At 39.0% G+C, this 26,341-nt stretch overlaps 1 protein-coding gene across 1 annotated transcript in view; it reads left to right on the top strand.

Moving 5' to 3' along the window:
• Nucleotides 1-23,433, top strand: part of LOC311038293 (uncharacterized protein) — a 54,382-nt gene extending 30,949 nt beyond the window's left edge. Inside the window, exons 18-43 of the mRNA XM_084047717.1 lie at nucleotides 47-490; nucleotides 2,385-2,822; nucleotides 4,736-5,161; nucleotides 6,752-7,186; nucleotides 9,387-9,779; nucleotides 9,983-10,423; nucleotides 11,237-11,677; nucleotides 12,147-12,410; nucleotides 12,558-12,809; nucleotides 12,925-13,173; nucleotides 13,334-13,594; nucleotides 13,797-14,102; nucleotides 15,072-15,341; nucleotides 15,450-15,533; nucleotides 15,717-16,112; nucleotides 16,321-16,761; nucleotides 18,108-18,157; nucleotides 18,368-18,566; nucleotides 19,084-19,350; nucleotides 19,510-19,761; nucleotides 19,884-20,132; nucleotides 20,293-20,553; nucleotides 20,756-21,061; nucleotides 22,174-22,443; nucleotides 22,640-22,723; nucleotides 22,868-23,433. Coding sequence (XP_083903843.1) covers nucleotides 47-490; nucleotides 2,385-2,822; nucleotides 4,736-5,161; nucleotides 6,752-7,186; nucleotides 9,387-9,779; nucleotides 9,983-10,423; nucleotides 11,237-11,677; nucleotides 12,147-12,410; nucleotides 12,558-12,809; nucleotides 12,925-13,173; nucleotides 13,334-13,594; nucleotides 13,797-14,102; nucleotides 15,072-15,341; nucleotides 15,450-15,533; nucleotides 15,717-16,112; nucleotides 16,321-16,761; nucleotides 18,108-18,157; nucleotides 18,368-18,566; nucleotides 19,084-19,350; nucleotides 19,510-19,761; nucleotides 19,884-20,132; nucleotides 20,293-20,553; nucleotides 20,756-21,061; nucleotides 22,174-22,443; nucleotides 22,640-22,723; nucleotides 22,868-22,934 — 7,546 coding nt within the window. The 3' untranslated portion in view covers nucleotides 22,935-23,433. The remainder of the gene's footprint in view (nucleotides 1-46; nucleotides 491-2,384; nucleotides 2,823-4,735; nucleotides 5,162-6,751; nucleotides 7,187-9,386; nucleotides 9,780-9,982; nucleotides 10,424-11,236; nucleotides 11,678-12,146; nucleotides 12,411-12,557; nucleotides 12,810-12,924; nucleotides 13,174-13,333; nucleotides 13,595-13,796; nucleotides 14,103-15,071; nucleotides 15,342-15,449; nucleotides 15,534-15,716; nucleotides 16,113-16,320; nucleotides 16,762-18,107; nucleotides 18,158-18,367; nucleotides 18,567-19,083; nucleotides 19,351-19,509; nucleotides 19,762-19,883; nucleotides 20,133-20,292; nucleotides 20,554-20,755; nucleotides 21,062-22,173; nucleotides 22,444-22,639; nucleotides 22,724-22,867) is intronic.
• Nucleotides 23,434-26,341: the final 2,908 nt, after the last annotated feature.

Below are 26,341 nucleotides of genomic sequence, written 5' to 3'. Positions count from 1 at the left end.
TTATGATACAGAGATCAATATTTCATGTTGGTTTTCATTTAAACAGTTGCAGTGTTGGTGATGAAGAACAAGGACCATCCGAGATTCTGGGGAAGCTCATCTGTGAAGCAGCAGAAACAGAAGAAGAAACAGGAGAGAAAATTCTTGAATTGTTGTTGTCTGTGTGTAATTACGAAACATTCCCTTTTATTGACTGTGATGATGATTACGAAGACTGGAAGAATCAATGTGATGTACTCCTGGACCTGTACTCCTATGTGAAGAACTATGAGTCTCAAACAGACAGAAGTGTTCTTCCAGCATTACGACCAGTGTACCAGTCACTTCCAGAAGTCTGGTACATAGACCTCTCAGAGAGAAAGGTCTCCCTCCTCCTAGAGGTGCTGAAACTCCAACCAGAGAAGAAACTAGTAGATCTGAGAGGCTGGCCAGATGAAGAGAGTGAAGTGAGGATCTTCCTTCAGTGTCTACCATACATCTCACAACTCAGGTTAATGTGTTTTTGTTTTCCATCATTAATATTTGTCTACATAAAAGCTGTCTACCTTTTCTGAAGATAATAAGGAATGAGTAGTGCACTTGACTTAAAGCTGCACTATGTAACTTTTCTCTTCTACCCCGGATTTGAACCTGGGTTCCTGCGCAAGTACTGAAATCTTTATCATTAAGCAAAAATGAGCCTGCCTGCATGCTCAGGGCAAGGGTTCCCAAAGTTTTCAGTGCTTTGATCCCCCAAAAAATATCATATTTGAACTGGGGACCCCCCACCCTGACAAGCACTTGGAATTGTAGGCATTATATTTAGTTTGACTCGGTTGCACAGATAAACTTTGTGAAAATAGCCGATCTACAAGCTCACAACGCCTCGCAGTGCGAGGCGTTGTGAGCTTGTAGATCAGCTATTTTCACAAAATTTGCCTCTTTCTTACGTAATATTAGCTAATTTGGTAATTTGTTATCATAAAGGTCTTAAAAGTAATTAAATTGTAACGTTAGAAATGTGCACATACCCTGTATAGTATACACTCATACTGTATGTTGTTTTCTTTACTGTTGAGTGAACAAACAATGTTGCACAATAAGCAAATCATCTGGGGACCCCCTAAATAATTTGGGGATCCCCTGGGGGTTCTGACCCCCAGTTTGGGAACCACTGGCTTAGGGGATAGATTGAATCTTGACCATCAGGTCAAAATTTGTGTCAGATCCTGTGTCAGGGTGAGGCATGACCTTTGATATGATCTAAATGTGTCAATAGAAGAGCTGGGAGACAAAATACAACCACCCATATTGTATAAGTTATATTGTATTAACATACTCTACTATACAGATTGGACATAACATTTTATTCATTTTGAAAAAGTTACATAGTGCCACTTTAATTATTAACAGGTTATTTGTCTTATTTGTTATTGGTGCGCTGATTTTTAGCGGCGCTAGCCGCTCTATACCTTTAGGTATAGAGCGGATCCTGCTCTATACCTGACTTTGTTTGTGTTCATCGTCAACGTTCTGATTGGTCAGACCCGTCAACGTTCTGATTGGTCAGACCCGTCAACGTTCTGATTGGTCAGACCCGTCAACGTTCTGACTGGTTAGACCCGTCAACGTTCTGATTGGTCAGACCCGTCAACAAAGTGATTGGTCAAGCTTCACGTGACACATGGCTATAAACACATTATAAACACATATCGATGACATAATGTATCAAAGGCGCCGCTACCTTCACACAGGGTGTGATTTTTTAAATATATTTATATATATTATCCCAATATAAATCCTGCTATTAAATAGAGAAGAAAACACAGTGTCAGTCGATTTCTCAGACCATTTATCTCCTCAGTGGGTTGACCAATTGTTCTGAATTTTCACATGGACATTGACCATTGGCATATGCAGGGATCAACAAAGCTGATTTTTCACATTTCCCAAATTTAAGCTATTTATTAACATTATTGGCACAGCTATGGGATCTGTACACAGTAAATAACTATGTGAATATACACCAAATGGACCATTTGACTTTGTAGTCGCGGTCACTGTCCCAAGTCGACACTTGTGCACCCCTGTGTATAGATTAGTAAGAAGTGAAAGTGTTTATGTGGGTTTTATAAATATTGAATCAATCAAAAGTGTTACCTTTTGACTAAATAATAACTACATTGTATCCTTTGGAACACAGGTTCCTTTTTCCTTTTCCTAAAAAGTAACAGTTTTGTACATACAGGGTTTCCACCTGACGGCAACACTATGTTTTCTGATTCCTCCATTTTCCATTGACTGTTTCACCTCAAATCTGATGGATACAGTGTCCATCATTGTTTAGTTCTGTTTATGATACAGAGATCAATATTTCATGTTGGTTTTCATTTAATCTGTTGCAGTGTTGGTGATGAAGAACAACAACCATCCAAGATTCTGGGGAAGCTCATCTGTGAAGCAGCAGAAACAGAAGGAGAAACAGGAGAGAAGATTCTTGAATTGTTGTTGTCTGTGTGTAATTACGAAACATTCTTCTCTATTTTCTGGGATTATGAGTATAAAGAAAAGAAGATTCAATGTGGTCATCTGCTGGACCTGTGCTCCTATGTGAAGAACTATGAGACTCAAACAGGCAGAAGTGTTCTTCCAGCATTACGACCAGTTTACCAGGCAGCTCCTGCAGTCTGGTACATAGACCTCTCAGAGAGAAAGGTCTCCCTCCTCCTAGAGGTGCTGAAACTCCAACCAGAGAAGAAACCAGTAGAGCTGACAGGCTGGCCAGATGAAGAGAGTGAAGTGAGGATCTTCCTTCAGTGTCTACCCTACATCTCACAACTCAGGTGAATGTTTTTTTGTTTTCTATCATTAATATTTGTCTACATATAAAAGCTGTCTACCTTTTCTGAAGATAATGAGGAATGAGTAGTGCACTTGACTGCACTATGTAACTTTTCTCTTCTACCCCGGATTTGAACCTGGGTTCCTGCGCAAGTACTGAAATCTTTATCATTAAGCAAAAATGAGCCTGCCTGCATGCTCAGAGCAAGGGTTCCCAAAGTTTTCAGTGCTGTGATCCCCCAAAAATATCATATTTGAACTGGGGACCCCCCCACCCTGACAAGCACTTGGAATTTTAGGCATTATATTTAGTTTGATTCGGTTGCACAGATAAAATTTGTGAAAATAGCCGATCTACAAGCTCACAACGCCTCGCACTGCGAGGCGTTGTGAGCTTGTAGATCGGTTATTTTCACAAAATGTGCCTTTTCTTACGTAATATTAGCTAATTTGGTAATTTGTTATCATAAAGGTCTTAAAAGTCATTAAATTGTAACGTTAGAAATGTGCACATACCCTGTATAGTATACACTCATACTGTATGTTGTTTTCTTTACTGTTGAGTGAACAAACAATGTTGCACAATAAGCAAATCATCTGGGGACCCCCTAAATAATTTGGGGATCCCCTGGGGGTTCTGACCCCCAGTTTGGGAACCACTGGCTTAGGGGATAGATTGAATCTTGACCATCAGGTCAAAATTTGTGTCAGATCCTGTGTCAGGGTGAGGCATGACCTTTGATATGATCTAAATGTGTCAATAGAAGAGCTGGGAGACAAAATACAACCACCCATATTGTATAAGTTATATTGTATTAACATACTCTACTATACAGATTGGACATAACATTTTATTCATTTTGAAAAAGTTACATAGTGCCACTTTAATTATTAACAGGTTATTTGTCTTATTTGTTATTGGTGCGCTGATTTTTAGCGGCGCTAGCCGCTCTATACCTTTAGGTATAGAGCGGATCCTGCTCTATACCTGACTTTGTCTGTGTTCATCGTCAACGTTCTGATTGGTCAGACCCGTCAACGTTCTGATTGGTCAGACCCGTCAACGTTCTGATTGGTCAGACCCGTCAACGTTCTGATTGGTCAGACCCGTCAACGTTCTGACTGGTCAGACCCGTCAATGTTCTGATTGGTCAGACCCGTCAACAAAGTGATTGGTCAAGCTTCACGTGAGACATGGCTATAAACACATTATAAACACATATCGATGACATAATGTATCAAAGGCGCCGCTACCTTCACACAGGGTGTGATTTTTTAAATATATTTATATATATTATCCCAATATAAATCCTGCTATTAAATAGAGAAGAAAACACAGTGTCAGTCGATCTCTCAGACCATTTATCTCCTCAGTGGGTTGACCAATTGTTCTGAATTTTCACATGGACATTGACCATTGGCATATGCAGGGATCAACAAAGCTGATTTTTCACATTTCCCAAATTTAAGCTATTTATTAACATTATTGGCACAGCTATGGGATCTGTACACAGTAAATAACTATGTGAATATACACCAAATGGACCATTTGACTTTGTAGTCGCGGTCACAGTCCCAAGTCGACACTTGTGCACCCCTGTGTATAGATTAGTAAGAAGTGAAAGTGTTTATGTGGGTTTTATAAATATTGAATCAATGAAAAGTGTTACCTTTTGACTAAATAGTAACTCCATTGTATCCTTTGGAACACAGGTTCCTTTTTCCTTTTCCTAAAAAGTAACAGTTTTGTACATACAGGGTTTCCACCTGACGGCAACACTATGTTTTGTGATTCCTACATTTTCCATTGACTGTTTCACCTCAAATCTGATGGATACAGTGTCCATCATTGTTTAGTTCTGTTTATGATACAGAGATCAATATTTCATGTTGGTTTTCATTTAAACTGTTGCAGTGTTACTATTGAAGAACAAGAACCATCCAAGATTCTGGGGAAGCTCATCTGTGAAGCAGCAGAAACAGGAGAGAAGATTCTTGAATTGTTGTTGTCTGTGTGTAATTACAAAGCATTCTTCTTTCTTGACTGGGAGGATGATTATGGAGACAAGAAGAATCAATGTGATCATCTGCTGGACCTGTGCTGCTATGTGAAGAACTATGAGTCTCAAACAGGCAGAAGTGTTCTTCCAGCATTACGGCCAGTTTACCAGTCACTTCCAGCAGTCTGGTATATAGACCTCTCAGGGAGAAAGGTCTCCCTCCTCCTAGAGGTGCTGCAACTCCAACCAGAGAAGAAACCAGTAGAGCTGACAGGCTGGTCAGATGAAAAGAGTGAAGTGAGGATCTTCCTTCAGTGTCTACCCTACATCTCACAACTCAGGTTCATGTGTTTTTGTTTTCTATCATCAATATTTGTCTACATATAAAAGCTGTCTACCTTTATCTAAAGATAATGAGGAATGAGTAGTGCACTTGACTTAAAGCTGCACTATGTAACTTTCTTCTTCTACCTCGGATTTGAACCTGGGTTCCTGCGCAAGTACTGAAATCTTTAGCACTAAGCAAAAATGAGCCTGCCTGCATGCTCAGAGAAAGGGTTCCCAAAGTTTTCAGTGCTGTGATCCCCCCAAAAATATCATATTTGAACTGGGTACCCCCCACCCTGACAAGCACTTGGAATTGTAGGCATTATATTTAGTTTGACTCGGTTGCACAGATAAAATGTCTGAAAATAGCCGATCTACAAGCTCACAACGCCTCGCACTGCGAGGCGTTGTGAGCTTGTAGATCGGCTATTTTCACAAAATGTGCCTCTTTCTTAGGTAATATTAGCTAATTTGGCAATTTGTTATCATAAAGGTCTTAAAAGTCATTAAATTGTAACTTTAGAAATGTGCAGATACCCTGTATAGTATACACTCATACTGTATGTTTGTTTCTTTACTGTTGAGTGAACAAACAATGTTGCACAATAAGCAAATCATCTGGGGTCCCCCCTAAATAATTTGGGTACCCTCTGGGGGTCCTGACCCCCAGTTTGGGAACCACTGGCTTAGGGGATAGATTGAATCAGGTCAAAATTTGTGTCAGATCCTGTGTCAGGGTGAGGCATGACCTTTGACACGATCAAAATGTGTCAATAGAAGATCGGCTGGGAGACAAAATACAATCACCCATCGTATTGTATAAGTTATATTGTATTAACATACTCTACTATACAGATTGGACATAATAACATTTTATTCATTTAAAAAAAGTTACATAGTGCCGCTTTAATTATTAACAGGTTATTTGTCTTATTTGTTATTGGTGTACTGAATCTTTATATATTTATTTATATTATCCCACTATAAATCCTGCTATTAAATAGAGAAAACACAGTGTCAGTCCTTCCCTCAGTCCATTTATCTCCTCAGTGGGTTGACCAATTGTTCTAAATTTTCACATGGACATTGACCATTGGCATTTGCAGGGATCAACAAAGCTGCTTTTCCACGTTTCCCAAATTTAAACTATTTATTAACATTATTGGCACAGCTATGGGATCTGTACACAGTAAATAACTCTGAGAATGTACATATGTAACCAATTGGACCATTTGACTTTGTAGTCGTGGTCACAGTCCCAAGTCGACACTTGTGCACCCCTGTGTATAGATTAGTAAGAAGTGAAAGTGTTTTTGTGGGTTTTATAAATATTGAATCAATGAAAAGTGTTAACTATACCTTTTGACTAAATAATAACTACAGTGTATCCATTGGAACACAGCTTCCTTTTTCCTTTTCCTAAAAAGTAACAGTTTTTTACATACAGGGTTTCCACCTGACGGCAACACTATGTTTTCTGATTCCTACATTTTCCATTGACTGTTTCACCTCAAATCTGATGTGTCCAGTGTCCATCATTGTTTAGTTCTGTTTATGATACAGAGATCAATATTTCATGTTGGTTTTCATTTAAACTGTTGCAGTGTTCGTGATGAAGAAAAAGAACCATCCAAGATTCTGGGGAAGCTCGTCTGTGAAGCAGCAGAAACAGAAGAAGAAACAGGAGAGAAGATTCTTGAATTGTTGTTGTCTGTGTGTAATTACGAAACATTCTTTATTGACTGGAATGGTGATTATGAATTCGAGAAGAATCAATGTGATGTACTACTGAACCTGTACTCCTATGTGAAGAACTATGAGAGTCGAACGGGCAGAAGTGTTCTTCCAGCACTACAACCAGTTTACCAGTCACGTCCAGCAATCTGGTATATAGACCTCTCAGAGAAAAGGGTCTCCCTCCTCCTAGAGGTGCTGAAACTCCAACCAGAGAAGAAACCAGTAGAGCTGAGAGGCTGGTCAGGTGAAGAGAGTGAAGTGAGGATCTTCCTTCAGTGTCTACCCTACATCTCACAACTCAGGTTAATGTGTTTTTGTTTTCTATCATTAATATTTGTCTACATATAAAAGCTGTCTACCTTTTCTAAAGATAATGAGGAATGAGTAGTGCACTTGACTTAAAGCTGCACTATGTAACTTTCCTCTTCTACCTCAGATTTGAACCTGGGTTCCTGCGCAAGTACTGAAATCTTTACCATTAAGCAAAAATGAGCCTGCCTGCATGCTCAGAGCAAGGGTTCCCAAAGTTTTCAGTGCTGTGATCCCCCAAAAATATCATATTTGAACTGGGGACCCCCCCACCCTGACAAGCACTTGGAATTGTAGGCATTATATTTAGTTTGATTCGGTTGCACAGATAAAATTTGTGAAAATAGCCGATCTACAAGCTCACAATAACAATGTTGCACAATAAGCAAATCATCTGGGGACCCCCCTAAATAATTTGGGGACCCTCTGGGGGTCCTGACCCCCAGTTTGGGAACCACTGGCTTAGGGGATAGATTGAATCTTGACCATCAACATTTGTGTCAGATCCTGTGTCAGGGTGAGACATGACCTTTGACATGATCTAAATGTCTCAATAGAAGAGCTGGGAGACAAAATACAACCACCCATATTGTATAAGTTATATTGTATTAACATACTCTACTATACAGATTGGACATAATAACATTTTATTCATTTTTTAAAAGATACATAGTGCCGCTTTAATTATTAACAGGTTATTTGTCTTATTTTGGTGCACTGATTTTTTATATATTTATATATATTATCTCACTATTAATCCTGCGATTAAATAGAGAAAACACAGTGTCAGTCCTTCCCTCAGTCCATTTATCTCCTCAGTGGGTTAACCAATTGTTCTGAATTTTCACATGGACATTGACCATTGGCATATGCAGGGATCAACAAAGCTGATTTTTCACATATCCCAAATTTAAGCTGTGTATTAATATTATTGACACGGCTATGGGATCTGTACACAGTACAATCCTGAGCGTTAAACACTTGAATCCCATAAGGACCTGAGGTACATTTCTGTATTATATGTAGGTGCAGAGTCCATTTCTTATCATTTTTCTATGTGTTTATAGTAAGCTGTAAAAGTTTAATAATAATAATGATAATACTAATAAAAATAACTAGGCCATACCCGGGGATGTGAGCACTTGCAGACTTTGGGTTATGTGCTGTAAGCATCATAACAGATCCCATAGCCTGAACTCCGAATCTCTTGTGTCAAAAACTAGATTTTGGGAAAGTGAAAAACGGGCTTCCTCACTGTCTGCATGTGCTAATGGTCAATGCCCATTTGCAAGTTGAAATCAATTGCTCAACCCACTGAGGAGAACCATGCGGAACAGAGAGACTGACTGACTGACAAGATAAACGCCTACTTAAAGGGTTTGATCCATTTATTTAAAAAGCAAGAACTACGCAAACATGTTGGTCGTACAGAGGTAATTAAAACAAAACTGTGCATTCACAGGTTCTTGAAGCATTTAAATAGTAGAAAAAACCCTGAGAGGGATATGTGTACTTCAATACAGATCAAAAAACACGCTACATTATTTCCAAACAGCTTGCAAAACAAAAACATCCCACAAGTTAGTTATTCATACAGGTATCACTAGAGTTTCTGCAGTTACAAGATGCAGTACACGGGTTTGGCTTGCAGCCAAATCTGTCTGTCTTGCATGCAGTGGTGCCGGTACAGGTGATTAGCTCCACACAAAAGTCTGGAACTGGAGGCAGTGATATGAGTTGAGGATGAAGCTAATTGTCCTCCATCTTCCATCCCATATTTTCAGGGGGTTGCAGAACTGGGCGCTGAAAATGATAATATATTATATTTGATTGATATTTTATATCTACATTTATTTTACAAAAGAGAGGCCAAATACAGGCCCAATATTTCTACAAAACCTGTGATATCCAGTCATTTTGGGGATAAATAAGAAGTTGAAGGGTAAATGTAGGGATGATAACGATGTACCGTGCTTGTTAAAATTGTGTACCGTACTTTACATTATTTCCAACCATTTTCCAAAGCATAGGCCTACATGTATTTATTTATTTATTCAGCTCAGTTCAATTTTTATAAATTCTTGTTGTTTTTTTGTCTTCTTTTTATTACCCTTTTTGGCTTTTATACAGTATGTTTTAGACTCGTGGATGAATATTTACATGTTGATTCCTCTCATTGTTTATTATCTGCAGGTTTACTTTTCAAAATCAAACAGGACGCAGATTTCTGAAGAATCTGTGTGTGCAAGCAGCTCTCCATGAGAGGTTGAGCACACAAAGAATAGAGGAAGTGTTTTCACTGTCTGACTATTGGCATCACAAATGGGACCTACTTCTAGACCTGTACTCCCATGTCAAAGACTATGAGGCTCAAACAGGCAGAAGTGTTCTTCCAGCATTAAAACCAGTTTACCAGTCAGCTCCTAAGGTCCGAACCATAGATCTCTCAGAGAGAACGGCATCTGTCCTTCTAGAGGTGCTGAAACTCCAACCAGAAAAGAAACCAGTAGAGCTGAGCGGCTGGCCAGATACAAAGAGTGAAGTGAGGATCTTCCTTCAATGTCTACCATACATCTCACAACTCAGGTTAATCTGCTTCATTGAATATTTGTATAGAATCCAGAGATTATAAAAACATAAAGTTTGAACACAAAGATTCATGTTTATGTTTTCTGATTCCTTCATTTTCCATTGAATTTGTCAACTAAAATCTGAAGGATACAGTATCCATATGGTTCTGTTTATGATGCAGACATCAATAGTTATTTTTTTCATTCAAACTGTTACAGATTCACTGATAAACAGCCAATGTCAAATCCAACCAAGTTTCTGGGGAAGCTAATCTGTGAAGCAGCAGAACAGGAAGAAGAGACAGGAGAGAAGATTCTGGAATTGTTGTCTTCTGTGTGTAATTACCAAACATTCCCTCACATTGACTGGCATGATGTTAATCACACAGAGTATCAATGTGGTCTACTATTGGACCTGTATTCCTATGTGAAGAACTATGAGACTCACACAAGCAGAAGAGTTCTTCCAGCACTACATACAGTTTACCAGTCAGCTCCTGCAGCCTGGTCCATAGACCTCTCAGAGAGAAAGGTCTCCCTCCTCCTAGAGGTGCTGGAACTCCAACAAGTGAAGAAACCAGTAGAGCTGACAGGCTGGTTCGATGAAGAGAGTGAGGTCAAGACATTCCTTCAGTGTCTACCCTACATCTCACAACTCAGGTTAATGTATTTCCTTTCATTTAATATTTGTCTAGTGTTTATTACTTGTAAAGATAATGAATATGCTTAATGCACTTTAATTATTATGAACTGATTATTTTTCACTTTTGGTGCACTGAATTCATAGATAACAAATTCAAATTTGTATTATATTATAAATTATTATAATGCAGAGTTTTCTTTCTTAATACAAAGAGATATATGCGTCATATACAGGATAGAGGCAAAGATGACAAGTATGCTATGCATGATACATCATGAGCAAGAATAAGTAGAGAACACATGGATCACTGTAATCAATGTAAAGTATCAATTACAGTATGATACTTTAAAGTAAACTACTCTGTGTTAATATAACTGAAGAGTACAAATATGGGTCCATTTGGTCCCATTTTGCACTTCAGAGTTCAGAGGCATGCAACACATTTATATGATAATAAAAAAAGAATATGTATATTGACTTGAAACATTAACATACAATTAGGTCGGGGGGAAATAATGTATCCATTTTCTTTCCCCCTCTCTCTCTCTCTCTTTCGACTCATTAGTCCTTACACTGAACACCACAATATGACAGTTGCAGGCAAATCTGGTGTTGTGGTTTTGTGTGTTATTGCAGTTAACTATTTGTTTGAATAGAAATGTTGGCATTTTTTAGTTAATGATACATCTGAAAAATGTGGCCATATTTGAGGAAATCCTTTGCTCAATGGTGAGCCATGAGAGGCTCTCTAATAGATACAGTGTCCATCATTGTTTGGTTAGGTTTATGATACAGAGATCAATAATTTATGTTGATTTTCATTTGAACAGTTGCAGTTTCAATGATCGTGACGATATGTCAGGAGAAGCCGAGTTCCTAGGTGAGCTCTTCAGTGAAGCAGCAGAACGGGAAGACAAAAATGGAGAGAAGATTCTGGAATTGTTGCATCATGCGTGTAATTATGAATCATTCCCTTTTATCAACTGGGATGATTATGTGAATCCCATGAAGAATCAATGTGATTTACTACTGGAACTATACTCCTATGTGAAGAATCAAACAGGCAGAAGTGTTCTTCCAGCATTACAACCAGTTTATCAGTCACTTCCTGCAGTCTGGTCTATAGACCTCTCAGAGACAGATGTCTCCCTCCTCCTAGAGGTGCTGAAACTCCAACCAGAGAAGAAGCCAGTAGAGCTGAGAGGCTGGTCAGATGAAGAGAGTGAAGTGAGGATTTTCCTTCAGTGTCTCCCCTACATCTCACAGCTCAGGTTAATGGTTTTTGTATATGCAGTATATATTTTTTACATATGTGTCTTTTTAAAAGATAATATGGTATATATTCAATAAGGACTGATCATTTCTAACTATTGAGACTTTATCCCAGCATCTATGTGATCCACTACATGTTGTCATTGCTTGATTATTCTTTATAAAAGATTTATAAATACATTCTACACATTGAAGTTTTATCTAACCTGTAGTCATTGATGAATAACATTATATTTTCGCCATTTTTCAGCGATATGCACACTTTATTACATTATTTTAAGTCAGGATTTAAAGCCATAAAGTAAAGCCATGAAGTGCAACATCAACCGTCTCTATGTTACGATAGTATGCTGCTATTTGGAGTGGGTCACCAAATGAGTTTGTTGTATTCTGCGTGCAATGACATTACACATCTTATCTTATTTTACTGATCTAACATTTTCTTCCATAACTCATATGTTTATATAGGTGTGATCCAGGATTCTTCCAGCACACATGCAAATCCGTCTCTGTTAAATCCAGAGAGGAGGTGGAACAGCTGGTTTCTCTCCTCCGTCTCCTTGATTTCAACCTGGTGCTGACAGGAGAGTTATGGACAAACACCTGCAAGTCTGTGGGGAAAGTTCTGCAACTCTGTGGCTCTGAGGTGGATCTGGTCCTGACACCCAGCAACATCTCTCTCAAAGGAGTTTCACTTCTTTTTAAAGATGTAGCGCAAATCCAAAGGCTAGGGTAGGCTATTTTTTATGTTATGATCTTGGCTACTATTCCTAAAAGCAAAATATGACCTTGGCTCTCAATCATATGATGTAGCTGTTAACAATAGGAGTGTTCATATTAACTAAAAGCTTTTTACTTTTATTTTTCCTTGATTTTCAGATTGTCCGAAAGCATGATTTTGGTACTTTTTCGATCAGTAAGAACAGGACAATTGAAGAGCGTGAGCTTGATTGAAGAGCTTTCCCTTCTAAAGACCACACCACAACCAAAGAGACTATTGTCCAGGGTTGTTAGTAATGTGGCATCCCTGCTGAGACACTGGTCAGTCAGATGTTTGGACATGACCAAGTCCAGCATCCATTCATACCTCCTCCTTCCACTGTTGACTCACCATGATCAACTGACAATCAAGTGAGTCTGTTTGTTTCGTTGAGTCATAGAAAGATGTCAGAAATAAATCAAATCAAAATCTTCACCAACCTTCATCCTAAATATGTCTGCATACTCTGATTAACAATTTCTTCAGACTGCGTCCAAAGGTTCTGCAGAAGCTAGCTGGTGTCGTGTTTACAGCTCAGGATGATGACTTGACAAAGTATTTACTGGAGAAGGCTGGTGGAGATCTGACCTCCTGCTCTCTAGACGGGGAGGTTCTTCTCTATCTGCTACAGCAGTCATCAGCCCAGATGTTCACTGTGGACTTGAGGAAGAACAGGATCTCTGAGAGAAGCATCACAGGTCTTTTACCCTTTCTGGACAAAGTTTTATTTAAAAGGTAAGTTCAAAATGATCACTCAATGGAAATATTTTCATGTATTGTGCTAGAGACTATTATACTTCTTTATTGTGAAAAATAATGGCTAGTACGTCTTCTACAGTTAGTGTTATTGTAATTGTAATCGAATTTCTATACCAACATTAATCCATGTTTTCAGACCCAGTCCCAGCTTTACATTGTGTGCCATCAGAGAGACATATAAATGTCGTTCCAGTGACTGTGTGCTCAGTTTATTGAGGTCATTAGACTGTGTAATCAACCTGAACAACACAGAGCTGAACACAGTGGACTGTGATGCTCTGCTCTTTACCCTCAAACACTGTGACAAAGTGACTAAATTCAGCCTGTTGTGGACCTCCATACCACCAGAAGCAATAGAGAACATCATGTTATCTCTGGATAAAGTCTCTCATTTCAGGTAAGTTGGATGTAGCCAATTATCAATGCTTTAATATGCTTTTAGAATAAGTAGTGTGAATATAAATGTTATGAATACATTATCCTAGATGGGTAATTCAGTGTGTCTAGTTCAATTGTATGGTTATGTATTTGCCTATGTTATTAATAATTGATCAAAGAAGTGATGCTTAAATATGATATGTTGTACATCCTCATACCAGTGTTGACAGGAGTCTGCTGCTGACGTTTCTCCACTGCTGCACTACCTGTCAGACACAGCAGGGGGCAGCAGCAGGTCTGCTCAGAGCTCTACAGTACAGACTGGATCTGTCCTGCTCCTCCTCTGTGGACCTGTCAGAGCAACAGCAGGTGGTGTCTCTGTCTCTGACTGTCACACACTGCAGGGACATCTCTACTGTCCTGACACACAGCAGCAGCCAGGACACACAGCTCATCCTATCAGACTGTGAGGTAGAGGACAGTGGGCTGGACCTGTTGTTCCCTGTCCTCAACAGAGTCCATCTTAGGTGAGAAGGACAACACTTTGCTGCCTGCTTTTGCTTTTTCATCACTAGTCATTATTATATGTTGACTTGTCACAATGTTCACAAAATAGTTTTCATCTAACAAGAAGTCTGTTTCATTAATTTCAACGTTCTGCTCCTTATCCCTTTTCTCTTTTCTTGTTTAACTTTGTTTAGTAGTTTTCTGGTTATAACAAAATACAAAAATAACCACATAGGCGGCCATAGCTGAGTGGTTAGTGAGCCCGCTTTGGGAGCCAAAGGCCCTGGTTGCCCTAGGTACGATTCCAGGCCAGCAAATGTGTTATTATTAAAGTTGTCCCTGAGCAAGACTCTTAACCCCTAATTGCTCACAGGCCCTCATTGGAAACAAGACCGCAAGGACTTTCATGAACGGACCTGTTAAAGGAATTATCCTTATCCTCACACACACACACACACACACACACACACACACACACACACACACACACACACACACACATACAGGCTCAAGGAAAACAAAATAACACCACGGCTAGACAATAACAGATGCTTCTGAAGTTACTTTAAAATTATACACATATCTACATCATTATTTTTGGTATAACCAGGTATGCAGTAAATACAATGAAAGGGAAAGTCTTCAATAAAGTCAATAAGGACTCCAGGTCGATGCAAAGCTTTTGCGGGTTTTACACACTTAATGTCTGAGCCAATCCAGAGGCAAAAAAAGATAACACCTCCATTAAATTATCTTTTTGCCACCCTACTGATGGTGTTGTATTGACTGTAATGTCTCTCCATCACGGTGTATCTACATTTTCCCTTTGCCTAGTAATATTTTCTTAACTGCTGTACTGTCTTTGACGCCTGAATTTCCCATGCAGACCCCATCATAAAATATATTGTTCCAGTGATCCCCAGAGCATATTTGTGGTGTTAAACATGTTCTTAAAGATCTTTCAAAAATGTATTGTATTTCTTCTCCAGATGCAGCAAATCCCTCCTTCTCCAGCTGCTATCTCTGGTCTCTGAGGGCAGTGAAAGGAACACAGTGATGCGAGCAGGTTCCCTGGCTGGAGCCCTGGGTGGAGAGCTGGACCTCAGTGAGACCAGACTAGATCAGAAGGCCTGTAGATGTTTGGCCCTGGTTCTGGAACACTCTGAGGGACTGACAGAACTGGACCTCAGTCACTGTCAACTCACTGACCAGCTGCTAGAGACTCTGATCCCCCACCTGCACAAAGCACATGTCCTGGAGTGAGTAGCCTTATAGAATGGTGTGGCGTGCATGTGTATGTGTGTGCATGTATGACCATAAAGTACTAATCTATTCCTTTGTCCTTTCTCTTCTTTGTTTTGTTGCAGCCTGAGTCACAATAATATCACTGATGCTCTAACAGACAGATTACTACTGCTGCTCTCCATCAATACCTCCAACCAAACTGTACGGTGAGTAGAATGGGCTTGTGTTTGAATGTGTTATCATCAACTAGGTTTACTACACACATCATACCTGTTGAAGTCATTTTGGTAGTTACGCATTACCTTTTTTGACATGAATAATGAAAGTATGTTTTGTGTTCATGAATCAAGTTTGTAATGCTGATTATTCTTTATTTTTAAATATCGCAGGGTTACTCCTCAGAATCAGACAGGACACAGATTTCTGATAAATCTGTGTCAGGATGAATCTCTCCACGAGAGGTTAAACACACAAACAATAGAGGAAGTGTTTTCACAGTCTAATAAATATTGGCATCACAAATGGGACTTCCTTCTAGACCTGCACACCCATGTCAAAGACTATGAGACTCAAACACAAAAGAGTGTTCTTCCAGCATTACAACCATTTTACCTGGCAGCTCCTAAGGTCCGAACCATAGATCTCTCAGAGAGAAAGGTATCTGTCCTTCTAGAGGTGCTGAAACTCCAACCGGAAAAGAAACCAGTAGAGCTGAGTGGCTGGTCAGAGGAAGAGAGTGAAGTGAGGATCTTCCTTCAGTGTCTACCCTACATCTCACAACTCAGGTTAATCTGCTTCATTGAATATTTGTATAGAATCCAGAGATTATAAAGACACAGTTTAAACACAAAGATTCATGTTTATGTTTTCTGATTCCTTCATTTTCCATTGAATTTGTCAACTAAAATCTGAAGGATACAGTATCCAGTATCCCTATGGTTCTGTTTATGATGCAGACATCAATAGTACATTTTTTCATTCAAACTGTTACAGATTCACTGGTAAACACCCAATGTCAAACCCAACCAAGTTTCTGGGGAAGTTCATCTGTGAAGCAGCAGAACAGGAAGAAGAAACAGGAGAGAAGATTCTGGAATTGTTGTCGTCTATGTGTAATTACCAAACATTCCCCCTCATTAACTGGCATGATGTTAATAACACAGAGTATCAATGTGGTCTACTATTGGACCTATACTCTTATGTGAAGAACTATGAGACTCAAACAAGCAGAAGAGTTCTTCCAGCACTACAACCAGTTTACCAGACAGTTCCTGCAGTCTGGTCCATAGACCTCTCAAAGAGAAAGGTCTCCCTCCTCCTAGAGGTGCTGAAACTCCAACTAGTGAAGAAGCCATTGAGGCTGATAAACTTGCCAGATGAAGAGAGCGCAGTGAAGATATTCCTTCAGTGTCTACCCTACATCTCACAACTCAGGTTAATGTGTTTCCTTTCATTTAGTATTTGTCTACATATGAACAGTGTGTATTTTTCCTAAAGATAATTAAAGGTAGGGTAAGTGATTTTCTTTGGTCAAAATAAGTGATAAATATCTCTATATTCTGATAGTACTCATTGCTATAGAGTGTTTGTTCAGTAACGTGAGTCTCCATGTCTCTCCAGCTCTTTATTATATAACAGAAAATGCATTTTCAGTTCAGGATACCAATTTTATCCAATCAGGATAAAGAACTCAGTCAGGATACAGATTAAACAAGTGAAATTGGAAGTGGTGACACAAAGAAATGAGCTGAACAAATTGGAACTGGAACACTATAAAAATGAAGCTGATAAGTGGGTACTTTCCCCTGATTGGCTGAAATGTTGACACCTGTTTGTATTTTCTTTCTGTTTATTAAAGAGCTGGAGAGACGGTGAGACCCCTGTTACTGAACAAACACACTAGCAATGATTACTATCAGAATATAGTGTTTTAACCTTTCAACCCATTTTGGGCAGGAACCCCAATTTGTAACTATACCTTTCAGGACGGGAACCCCTTTTGGGGTTCTTGTTGCTATGTACAATATATAGCAACATGTCTTTGTTGTAATTTTTGAATAAATATTTGAAGTTTTGCAGAAAACTTAGGTCAGGATTTAGAAGGCGTTTTTAGAATTGGCCTCAGGTCTAAATGGGTTAATACAAAACTTTTTGTTTTAACCAAAACATATCACTTACCCTACCTTTAAGTTTGTTAAATTAATAATGTTATTAATAATGTTGTAAATTAATGATATTCATTTTTGGTGCACTGAATTCATAGGTAACAAATATAATTTTGGTTTCTATTATACAGTATTATAATGCCGTTTTTTTTCTCAATACAAAGATATATATGTGGCATATTCAGGATAGAAGCAAAGAGAACATATGCTAGAAAAAGTAGAGAACTCATGGATCACTGTAATCAATGTAAAGTATCCTATGATACGTTTACAGTAAATTAGTCTGTGTTCATTTAACTCTGAAGAGTGTACAAATATGGGTCCATTCAATTCCATTTTGCACTTCAGAGTTCAGAGGCATGCAACGCAAATATGATAATAAAAAATATATGCATATTAACTTGACACCTTGCCAACACATACATACAATTAGGTTGGGGGGGAAATAATGTATTGATTTTCTTTCCCCCTCTCTCTTTTTCAACTCATTAGTCCTTAAGCTGAACACCACAATATGACAGTTATTTTACTGTATATGTCAATATGACATCATTGTTTGGTTTGGTTTATGATGCAGAGATCAATATGTCATGTTGATTTGTTGAAATGTTGCAGTTTCACTGATCGTGGGGAATCGGATATGTCAGAAGAAGCCAAGTTCCTAGGTGAGCTCTTCTGTGAAGCAGCAGAACGGGAAGGAGAAAATGAAGAGAAGATTCTGGAATTGTTGTATCATGTGTGTAATTATGAATCATTCCCTGTTATCAACTGGGATGATGATGTGGATCCCATGAAGCCTCAATGTTATTTACTACTAGAACTATACTCCTGTGTGAAGAACTTTGAAAATCAAACAGGCAGAAGTGTTCTTCCAGCATTAAAACCAGTTTACCAGTCACTTCCTGCAGTCTGGTCCATAGACCTCTCAGAGACAGATGTCTGCCTCCTCGAAGAGGTGCTGAAATTCCAACCAGAGAAGAAACCAGTAAAGCTGACAGGCTGGTCACAAGGAGAGGATGATGAGATTGAAGTGAGGATTTTCCTTCAGTGTCTACCCCACATCTCACAGCTCAGGTTAATGTTTTTTGTTATATATCATATTTGTTTGTACATATAAAAGCCATCTCACTATTATATTTTTAAAGATAATATGGTATGAATAATACACTCATATCCTTATATTTAATAAGGACTGATCATTTCTAACTATTGAGACTTTATCCAGCATCTATGTGATCCACTACATGTCGTCATAGCTTGATTATTCTTTATAATAGATTTAGGGATTAAATAAATCCTACACATTGCAGTTTCAGCTAACCTGTAATCATTGATGAATAACATTATATTTTAGGCATTTTACAGCAATATACAGAGGTATTCACACTTTATTACATGATTTAAAGTCAGGATTTAAAGCCATAAAGTAAAGCCATGTAGGGCAACATCAAGTGCGTCTATTTTATAATAGTATGCTGCTATTTGGAATGGGTCACCAAATCAGTTTGTTGTATTCTGAATGCAATTAAACATCTTAACTTTATTTTACTGATCTAACATTTTCTTCCATAACTTATATATGTTTATATAGGTGTGATGATCCAGGATTTTTTCAGCACACATGCAAATCTATCACTGTTAAATCCAGAGAGGAGGTGGAACAGCTGGTCTCTCTCCTCCGTCTCCTTGATTTCACCCTGGTGCTGACAGGAAAGTTATGGACACGCACCTGCAAGTATGTGGGGAAAGTTCTGCAACTCTGTGGCTCTGAGGTGGATCTGGTCCTGACACCCAGAAAGATCTCTCTCAAAGGAGTTTCACTTCTTTTTAGAGATGTAGCGCAAATCCAAAGGCTAGGGTAGGCTATTCTTTTATTTATTTGTTTATGTTAAGATCTTGGCTACTATTCCTAAAAGCAAAATGTGATCTTGGCTCTCAATCATATGATCTAGCTGTTAAGTTAACAATAGGAGTGTTCATATTAACAAAAAGCTTTTAATTTTTCCTTGATTTACAGACTGTCCGAAAGCATGATATTGCTCCTTTTTCGATCAGTAAGAACAGGACGATTGAAGAGCATGAGCTTGATTGAAGAGCTTTCCCTTCTAAAGACCACACCACAATCAGACAGACTATTGTCCCGGGTTGTTAGTAATGTGGCATCCCTGCTGAGACACTGGTCAGTCAGATGTTTGGACATGACCAAGTCCAGCATCCATTCATACCTCCTCCTTCCACTGTTGACTCACCATGATCAACTGACAATCAAGTGAGTCTGTTTGTTTCGTTGAGTCATAGAAAGATGTCAGAAATAAATCAAATCAAAATCTTCACCAACCTTCATCCTAAATATGTCTGCATACAGCATACTCTGATTAACAATTTCTTCAGACTGCGTCCAAAGGTTCTGCAGAAGCTAGCTGGTGTCGTGTTTACAGCTCAGGATGATGACTTGACAAAGTATTTACTGGAGAAGGCTGGTGGAGATCTGACCTCCTGCTCTCTAGACTGGGAGGTTCTTCTCTATCTGCTACAGCAGTCATCAGCCCAGATGTTCACTGTGGACTTGAGGAAGAACAGGATCTCAGAGAGAAGCATCACAGGTCTTTTACCCTTTCTGGACAAAGTTTTATTTAAAAGGTAAGTTCAAAATGATCACTCAATGGAAATATTTTCATGTATTGTGCTAGAGACTATTATACTTCTTTATTGTGAAAAATAATGGCTAGTACGTCTTCTACAGTTAGTGTTATTGTAATTGTAATCGAATTTCTATACCAACATTAATCCATGTTTTCAGACCCAGTCCCAGCTTTACATTGTGTGCCATCAGAGAGACATATAAATGTCGTTCCAGTGACTGTGTGCTCAGTTTATTGAGGTCATTAGACTGTGTAATCAACCTGAACAACACAGAGCTGAACACAGTGGACTGTGATGCTCTGCTCTTTACCCTCAAACACTGTGACAAAGTGACACAACTCAGCTTGTTGTGGACCTCCATACCACCAGAAGCAATAGAGAACATCATGTTATCTCTGGATAAAGTCTCTCATTTCAGGTAAGTTGGATGTAGCCAATTATCAATGCTTTAATATGCTTTTAGAATAAGTAGTGTGAATATAAATGTTATGAATACATTATCCTAGATGGGTAATTCAGTGTGTCTAGTTCAATTGTATGGTTATGTATTTGCCTATGTTATTAATAATTGATCAAAGAAGTGATGCTTAAATATGATATGTTGTACATCCTCATACCAGTGTTGACAGGAGTCTGCTGCTGACGTTTCTCCACTGCTGCACTACCTGTCAGACACAGCAGGGGGCAGCAGCAGGTCTGCTCAGAGCTCTACAGTACAGACTGGATCTGTCCTGCTCCTCCTCTGTGGACCTGTCAGAGCAACAGCAAGTGGTGTCTCTGTCTCTGACTGTCACAAACTGCAGGGACATCTCTACTCTCCTGACCCACAGCAGCAGCCAGGACACACAGCTCATCCTATCAGACTGTGAGGTAGAGGACAGTGGGCTGGACCTGTTGTTCCCTGTCCTCAACAGAGTCCATCTTAGGTGAGAAGGACAACACTTTGCTGTCTGCTGTTGCTTTCTCAGCACTGGTCTTATTATTTGTTAACTTGCTACAATGTTCACAAAATAGTTTTCAACTAACAAGAAGCCTGTTTCATTCATTTCAATGTTCTGCTCCTTATCCTCTTTCTTTTTTCTTGTTTTACTTTATTTAGCCATTTTCTGGATATAAAAGATGTAAACAAAATACAAAACAACCATGTAGAAACACACACGTGTGTGTAGAAACACACACGTGTGTGTTTCTAAGATGAATGATCTAAGATGAATGATCTTAGAAACACGTGTGTGTTTCTAAGATGAATGAAAGTCAACGTGTGTGTCAATAAAGTCTATGAAAGAACTCCAGGTCAAAGCAATTTCTTTTGCAGGCTTTACACACTTTATATCCAAGCCAATCCAGAGGCTGAAAAGATAACACCTCCATTAACCTATATCTCTTTGCCTTTCCTACTGATGGTGTTGTATTGACTGTGATGTCTCTCCATCACAGTGTATTTACATTCTCCCTTTGCCTTGTGATCTTTTCTTAACTGCTGTACTGTCTTTGGCGCCTGAATTTCCTCAGCGGGATTAATAAAGGCCTTATCTTATCTTATCTTTTCTTATCTTAACCAATGCAGAAATTACAGTGTCTTAATAGACTTTGTCACTTAGTTAAAAAAGAATCAGTCTGCAAGCCAGCAGAGAAGGAAATGTTAAAGCAGTAGATCTGAAACATTTTCACATGAAGGACCCCCATATTGATATGTATTTGGCTGCAGACCCCCATCTTAAAATATTGTGTTCCAGGGACCCCCAGTGTTGTTATCTCTCTTCAAGTTTTTTCAGAATTTTTCGAAAATAGCCAATCTACAAACTCACAATGTGTCACAATGTAATGCTTTGTGAGCTTGTAAATCAACTATTTTTGAATATCCGAAGTATGAAATAGGGTAAAAGTGATTCAAATGTTCCTAATTTTTCCGGAGACCCCCTGGAACCCCCTCAAGGACCACTGGTGGTCCACGGACCCCACTTTGAGAGCCACTAAAGCATTCTCTTGCAGAGTTGTGAGCTTGCAGTCTGCTTCTAATTCTGTATTTCTTCTCCAGATGCAGCAAATCCCTCCTTCTCCAGCTGCTATCTCTGGTCTCTGAGGGCAGTGAAAGGAACACAGTGAAACGAGCAGGTTCCCTGGCTGGAGCCCTGGGTGGAGAGCTGGACCTCAGTGAGACCAGACTAGATCAGAAGGCCTGTAGATGTTTGGCCCTGGTTCTGGAACACTCTGAGGGACTGACAGAACTGGACCTCAGTCACTGTCAACTCACTGACCAGCTGCTAGAGACTCTGATCCCCCACCTGCACAAAGCACAAGTCCTGGAGTGAGTAGCCTTACACATGTGTGTGTGTGTGTGTGTGTGTGTGTGTGTGTGTGTGTGTGTGTGTGTGTGTGTGTGTGTGTGTGTGCGTGTGCGTGTGTGTGTGTACGCGTGAGTGCGTGCTTTTGTGTGTGCGTGACCGACCATGAGGTACTAATCTATTCTTCCTCTGTTCTTTCTCTTCCTTGTGTTGTTGTAGTCTGAGTCACAATAATCTCACTGATGCTCTAACGGACAGATTACTCCAGCTGCTCTCCATCAATACCTCCATCCAAACTGTGCGGTGAGTAGAATGGACTTGTGTTTCAATGTGTGCATTGTTAAACGAGGATCCTATTGTTCTCAGGTGTGTAGAACTCATCAACATTGTTTACTACACACGTCATACCTGTTGAATAAAATGTTCCATCATTTGATGTCTTTCCAGACTCTTCAACAACTGCTTCGAGGACAGAACCCCCTTCCTAGAAGACAAACACTTTGAAATATGGTGAACCAATCAACAGCAGACTTTGAAATATGGTGAACCAATCAACAGCAGGCTTTGAAATATAATAACATTTTTTTTTTTTTTAAAGGAAATATTTCAGAAATCAAATAAATTAACAAAAAAAAAGTTCTGGTGACGAATGCTGGTTAAATGGGAAATAGAAGAAACAGAATTATACAACTTACGTTTGGTTTGTTCATGTTCATTAATTCAAGCCATTAAATGTATTATATGTTCTTAGTCTTTCAGTAGGCTGCCCTGAAGAGACAGGATGTAGGAAAAAAAGGATTCCTTGTTATGGAACAACTTGAAAATGGATGGATGTATTTTCATACTGGGAATGGGAATGATCAGTAGGCTGCCCTGAACACATGATTAACTTTTTTGGACAGAAAAGTCAATAGTTACTGTAAAAGGCTATGTGTGCTCAGTCAAACTACCAGCTATAATGTAAATAAAGGTCAATAATAATGTGCAAAAGGAAAACAAAGCCTGTGTCTATTTTCAAGATGTAGAATATGCAATATTTATCATCATCACACAAGAGGCCTTTGTGGGCATGAGAACTACGTTTTTCAAGACTGGTGAGATCTACATTCACAAGACAGTGAAAATCACCACAACTTCTACATGTCATCATGCTAATTCAAATAATGCAAACACAGAATTAGTCAATAGTTATAATAATAATAAGGGCAAGATCAACAATAGAAAGGGAAAAAAAGTGTTATGCACATGAATCAATAATGTAGAAATTATTGATGGTATTTTTAAAACACTGATGACGGCGCTTTCAGCAGTTTCATGTACGTACTATGTACATATGGTTTATAGAGTTCACTTCCTTAATTTTCTCAGTTTCACTGTCGGCTGGAAACAATTAGTCATTTGAGTTGAGGTTAGTCAGAAAGTGCATGTCTTTCCATTTCCCTTTCTTCACCATCACTGTGCAGTTGTTGCTGATGAGACATAAACATGCAGGAGCACATAATCAACTTTCATGTACGTACAGTGGTGGAAAGTAATGACATGATGTATTGTATTGACAGACATCGAAACGTTATTTGCCTGGACCCTGTTATTAAAAAGGCTTTAATTGTCAGAGTTTGCTCCAGTGCCTTCCTTCTTCAGTGGTGGATAGTAACTAGGTGCTTTAACTCAAGTGTGGAGGGACAGTAACCACCTCCGGCTCAACACAAGCAAGGTCAAGGAGCTGGTGGTGGACTACCGTGACCGCACCAGCAAAGGATTCACCCCCAGTCCCTCCCCAGCACCATCCATGGGGTGTCAGTGGAAGTGCAAGTTCCTAGGCGTACTCTTGAACAAGACACTGAGCTTGTCTGACAACTCAGACACCCTCTACAGCAGTCTTTCACAAACACTGGGTCGGGGACCTATTTGTATGGGTCGGGAGTTTTCGTTTCCTACATACAAAATATAAATAATATTTCAAATATTTTCAGTCAATTAAAAAAAAAAGATTTTCTTTCAGAAATGAAAGAAATTCTAACATTTTTCAAAATTTCATAAAAAAAAATCCATAAAGAATAAACTTTTAAGAAGTAGTAACTGAGCAGACGCTTTGATCCTCCTCCAGGCAGAACAATAACAGACTGGGTCAGTCCTTTGTGCAGGTAGTCTTGACTGAGGAGGTTAAACAAAGCTGCACATGGCTCTGCTCAGTCCATAATAACCTGTGTGTTTTTTTTTGCTCTTGGTTTATTTGGGGGTTGGTCTGCATCAATTGCTGTCCTAATGTATTTTCTGACAAATAATACTCTACTCCTCTACTGATAATGTATTTGTACTCAAACTGTAGGCCTATTTATACTGATTCTGTATTTTGGACTGATAACAGTTAAAAACAAAATCAATATCCGGCGGGTATTGATATTGTTTTTGCTCTAGTCTGTTGCAGTCTTTAACACAAATGTACACGACACTGTACTGTATTTTCTTCACAGATACTGTGTATATTGTACTGACATATTGATACTGCTTTTTTTTTCACTGTCCAAGAGGGCCAGGAGCCCCCCAACCCCCCCTTCTGCTCTGTTCTGCAGTACAATGGTTCTCAAAGTGGGGTCTGGGGACCCCCAGGGTTCCTTGAGGGGGTTCCAAATGGGCCCTCGCGGGTCTGTAACTGGGAGTGTATCAAAAGGAACCTAATGGACCAATAAGGGTCCAATCGGTCCTCTCTCAGAGAGTCATGGCTTATGGGGGTCCTTGAAATTAAAAAGTTTGAAAAGGACTGTCTGCTGTAAGGAAGATTTGCAGAGAAAAAGCACTTAGAAGTACAGTTTACAAATACAAGGTCAGCTCAAATGGATCGCTCATAAAAGCAGCAATGGCTCTCTCACACACACACACACACACACACACACACACACACACACACACACACACACACACACACACACACACACACACACACACACACACACACACACACACACACACAGACAGACAGACCACTAAAGTGACGTATACGACCTCTTCTTCTTCACATAGCATAAAGTCACGTATACGACCTCTCCTTCTTCACATAGCCTTGATATCAAGGCCGGTCGGAACTTTTTGATCAATAATAATAATAACACATGAATAATAAACGTTATTTTATGGAACACTATTAAAAACAAGGCAAAGGTGCTTCATTTACATCAAATGAAGAAATAATAAAATAGAATTTTAACCCAAGCCAAAATGTGATGACGTATCACGTGACCATTGGACGCGGAAGCCCTTGACAAGGAAGTCGTATTTCATCAATAATATAAATATAAACATAATAATTATGATCATAAACTAGCATCCATGTCAGAACAAGGCTACTTAAGTTATTCAATATATAAAAATATAAACGTAATAAAAAAAGGATCACGTGACCGTCGTCTTGTTGTAAACATCAGCTGCAGAGTTGCCATGTCCGCCCATTATAAGCGACTTTGGGCTTGTTTTGTAAATATTGGTAGTTGCGACCGGGTTTTGGGGGCTTGTTTCCAAAGCGTAGTTGCTTATTTGGGCTTGTTTCCTAATGTTGTTTAAACCAGTGGCTCTTAAACATTTCCATGTCAAGGACCCCCAAAGTAATACGTATTTATCCGACCCCCATACAACATTTGTGTTGTTAGAAATGTTTAAAAAATATTCCAAATATTCCACATTTTATTTAAACTTTTTTTTTTGAAAATAGCAGATCTACAAGCTCACTACGCATCACAATTTTGGCATGCTGCTTTGTTGTTGGTAAGTGATATTTAACCTACTGTTCTTTAAACCCCCAAACACAACACACTAGTTCAACTAGGTCAAAAGTACATATAACATAAAAGAGTTTATTTGCCAAAAATAATGTTGTGTTTGGGGGTGTAAAGATCAGTGGGTTAAAAATCACTTAGGGTACCAACA

The sequence above is a fragment of the Gymnoscopelus microlampas genome (assembly GCF_963454915.1).
Source record: "Gymnoscopelus microlampas genome assembly, chromosome: 21".
NCBI lineage: Eukaryota > Metazoa > Chordata > Actinopteri > Myctophiformes > Myctophidae > Gymnoscopelus > Gymnoscopelus microlampas.
This window is presented reverse-complemented; position numbering and strand designations above follow the sequence as displayed.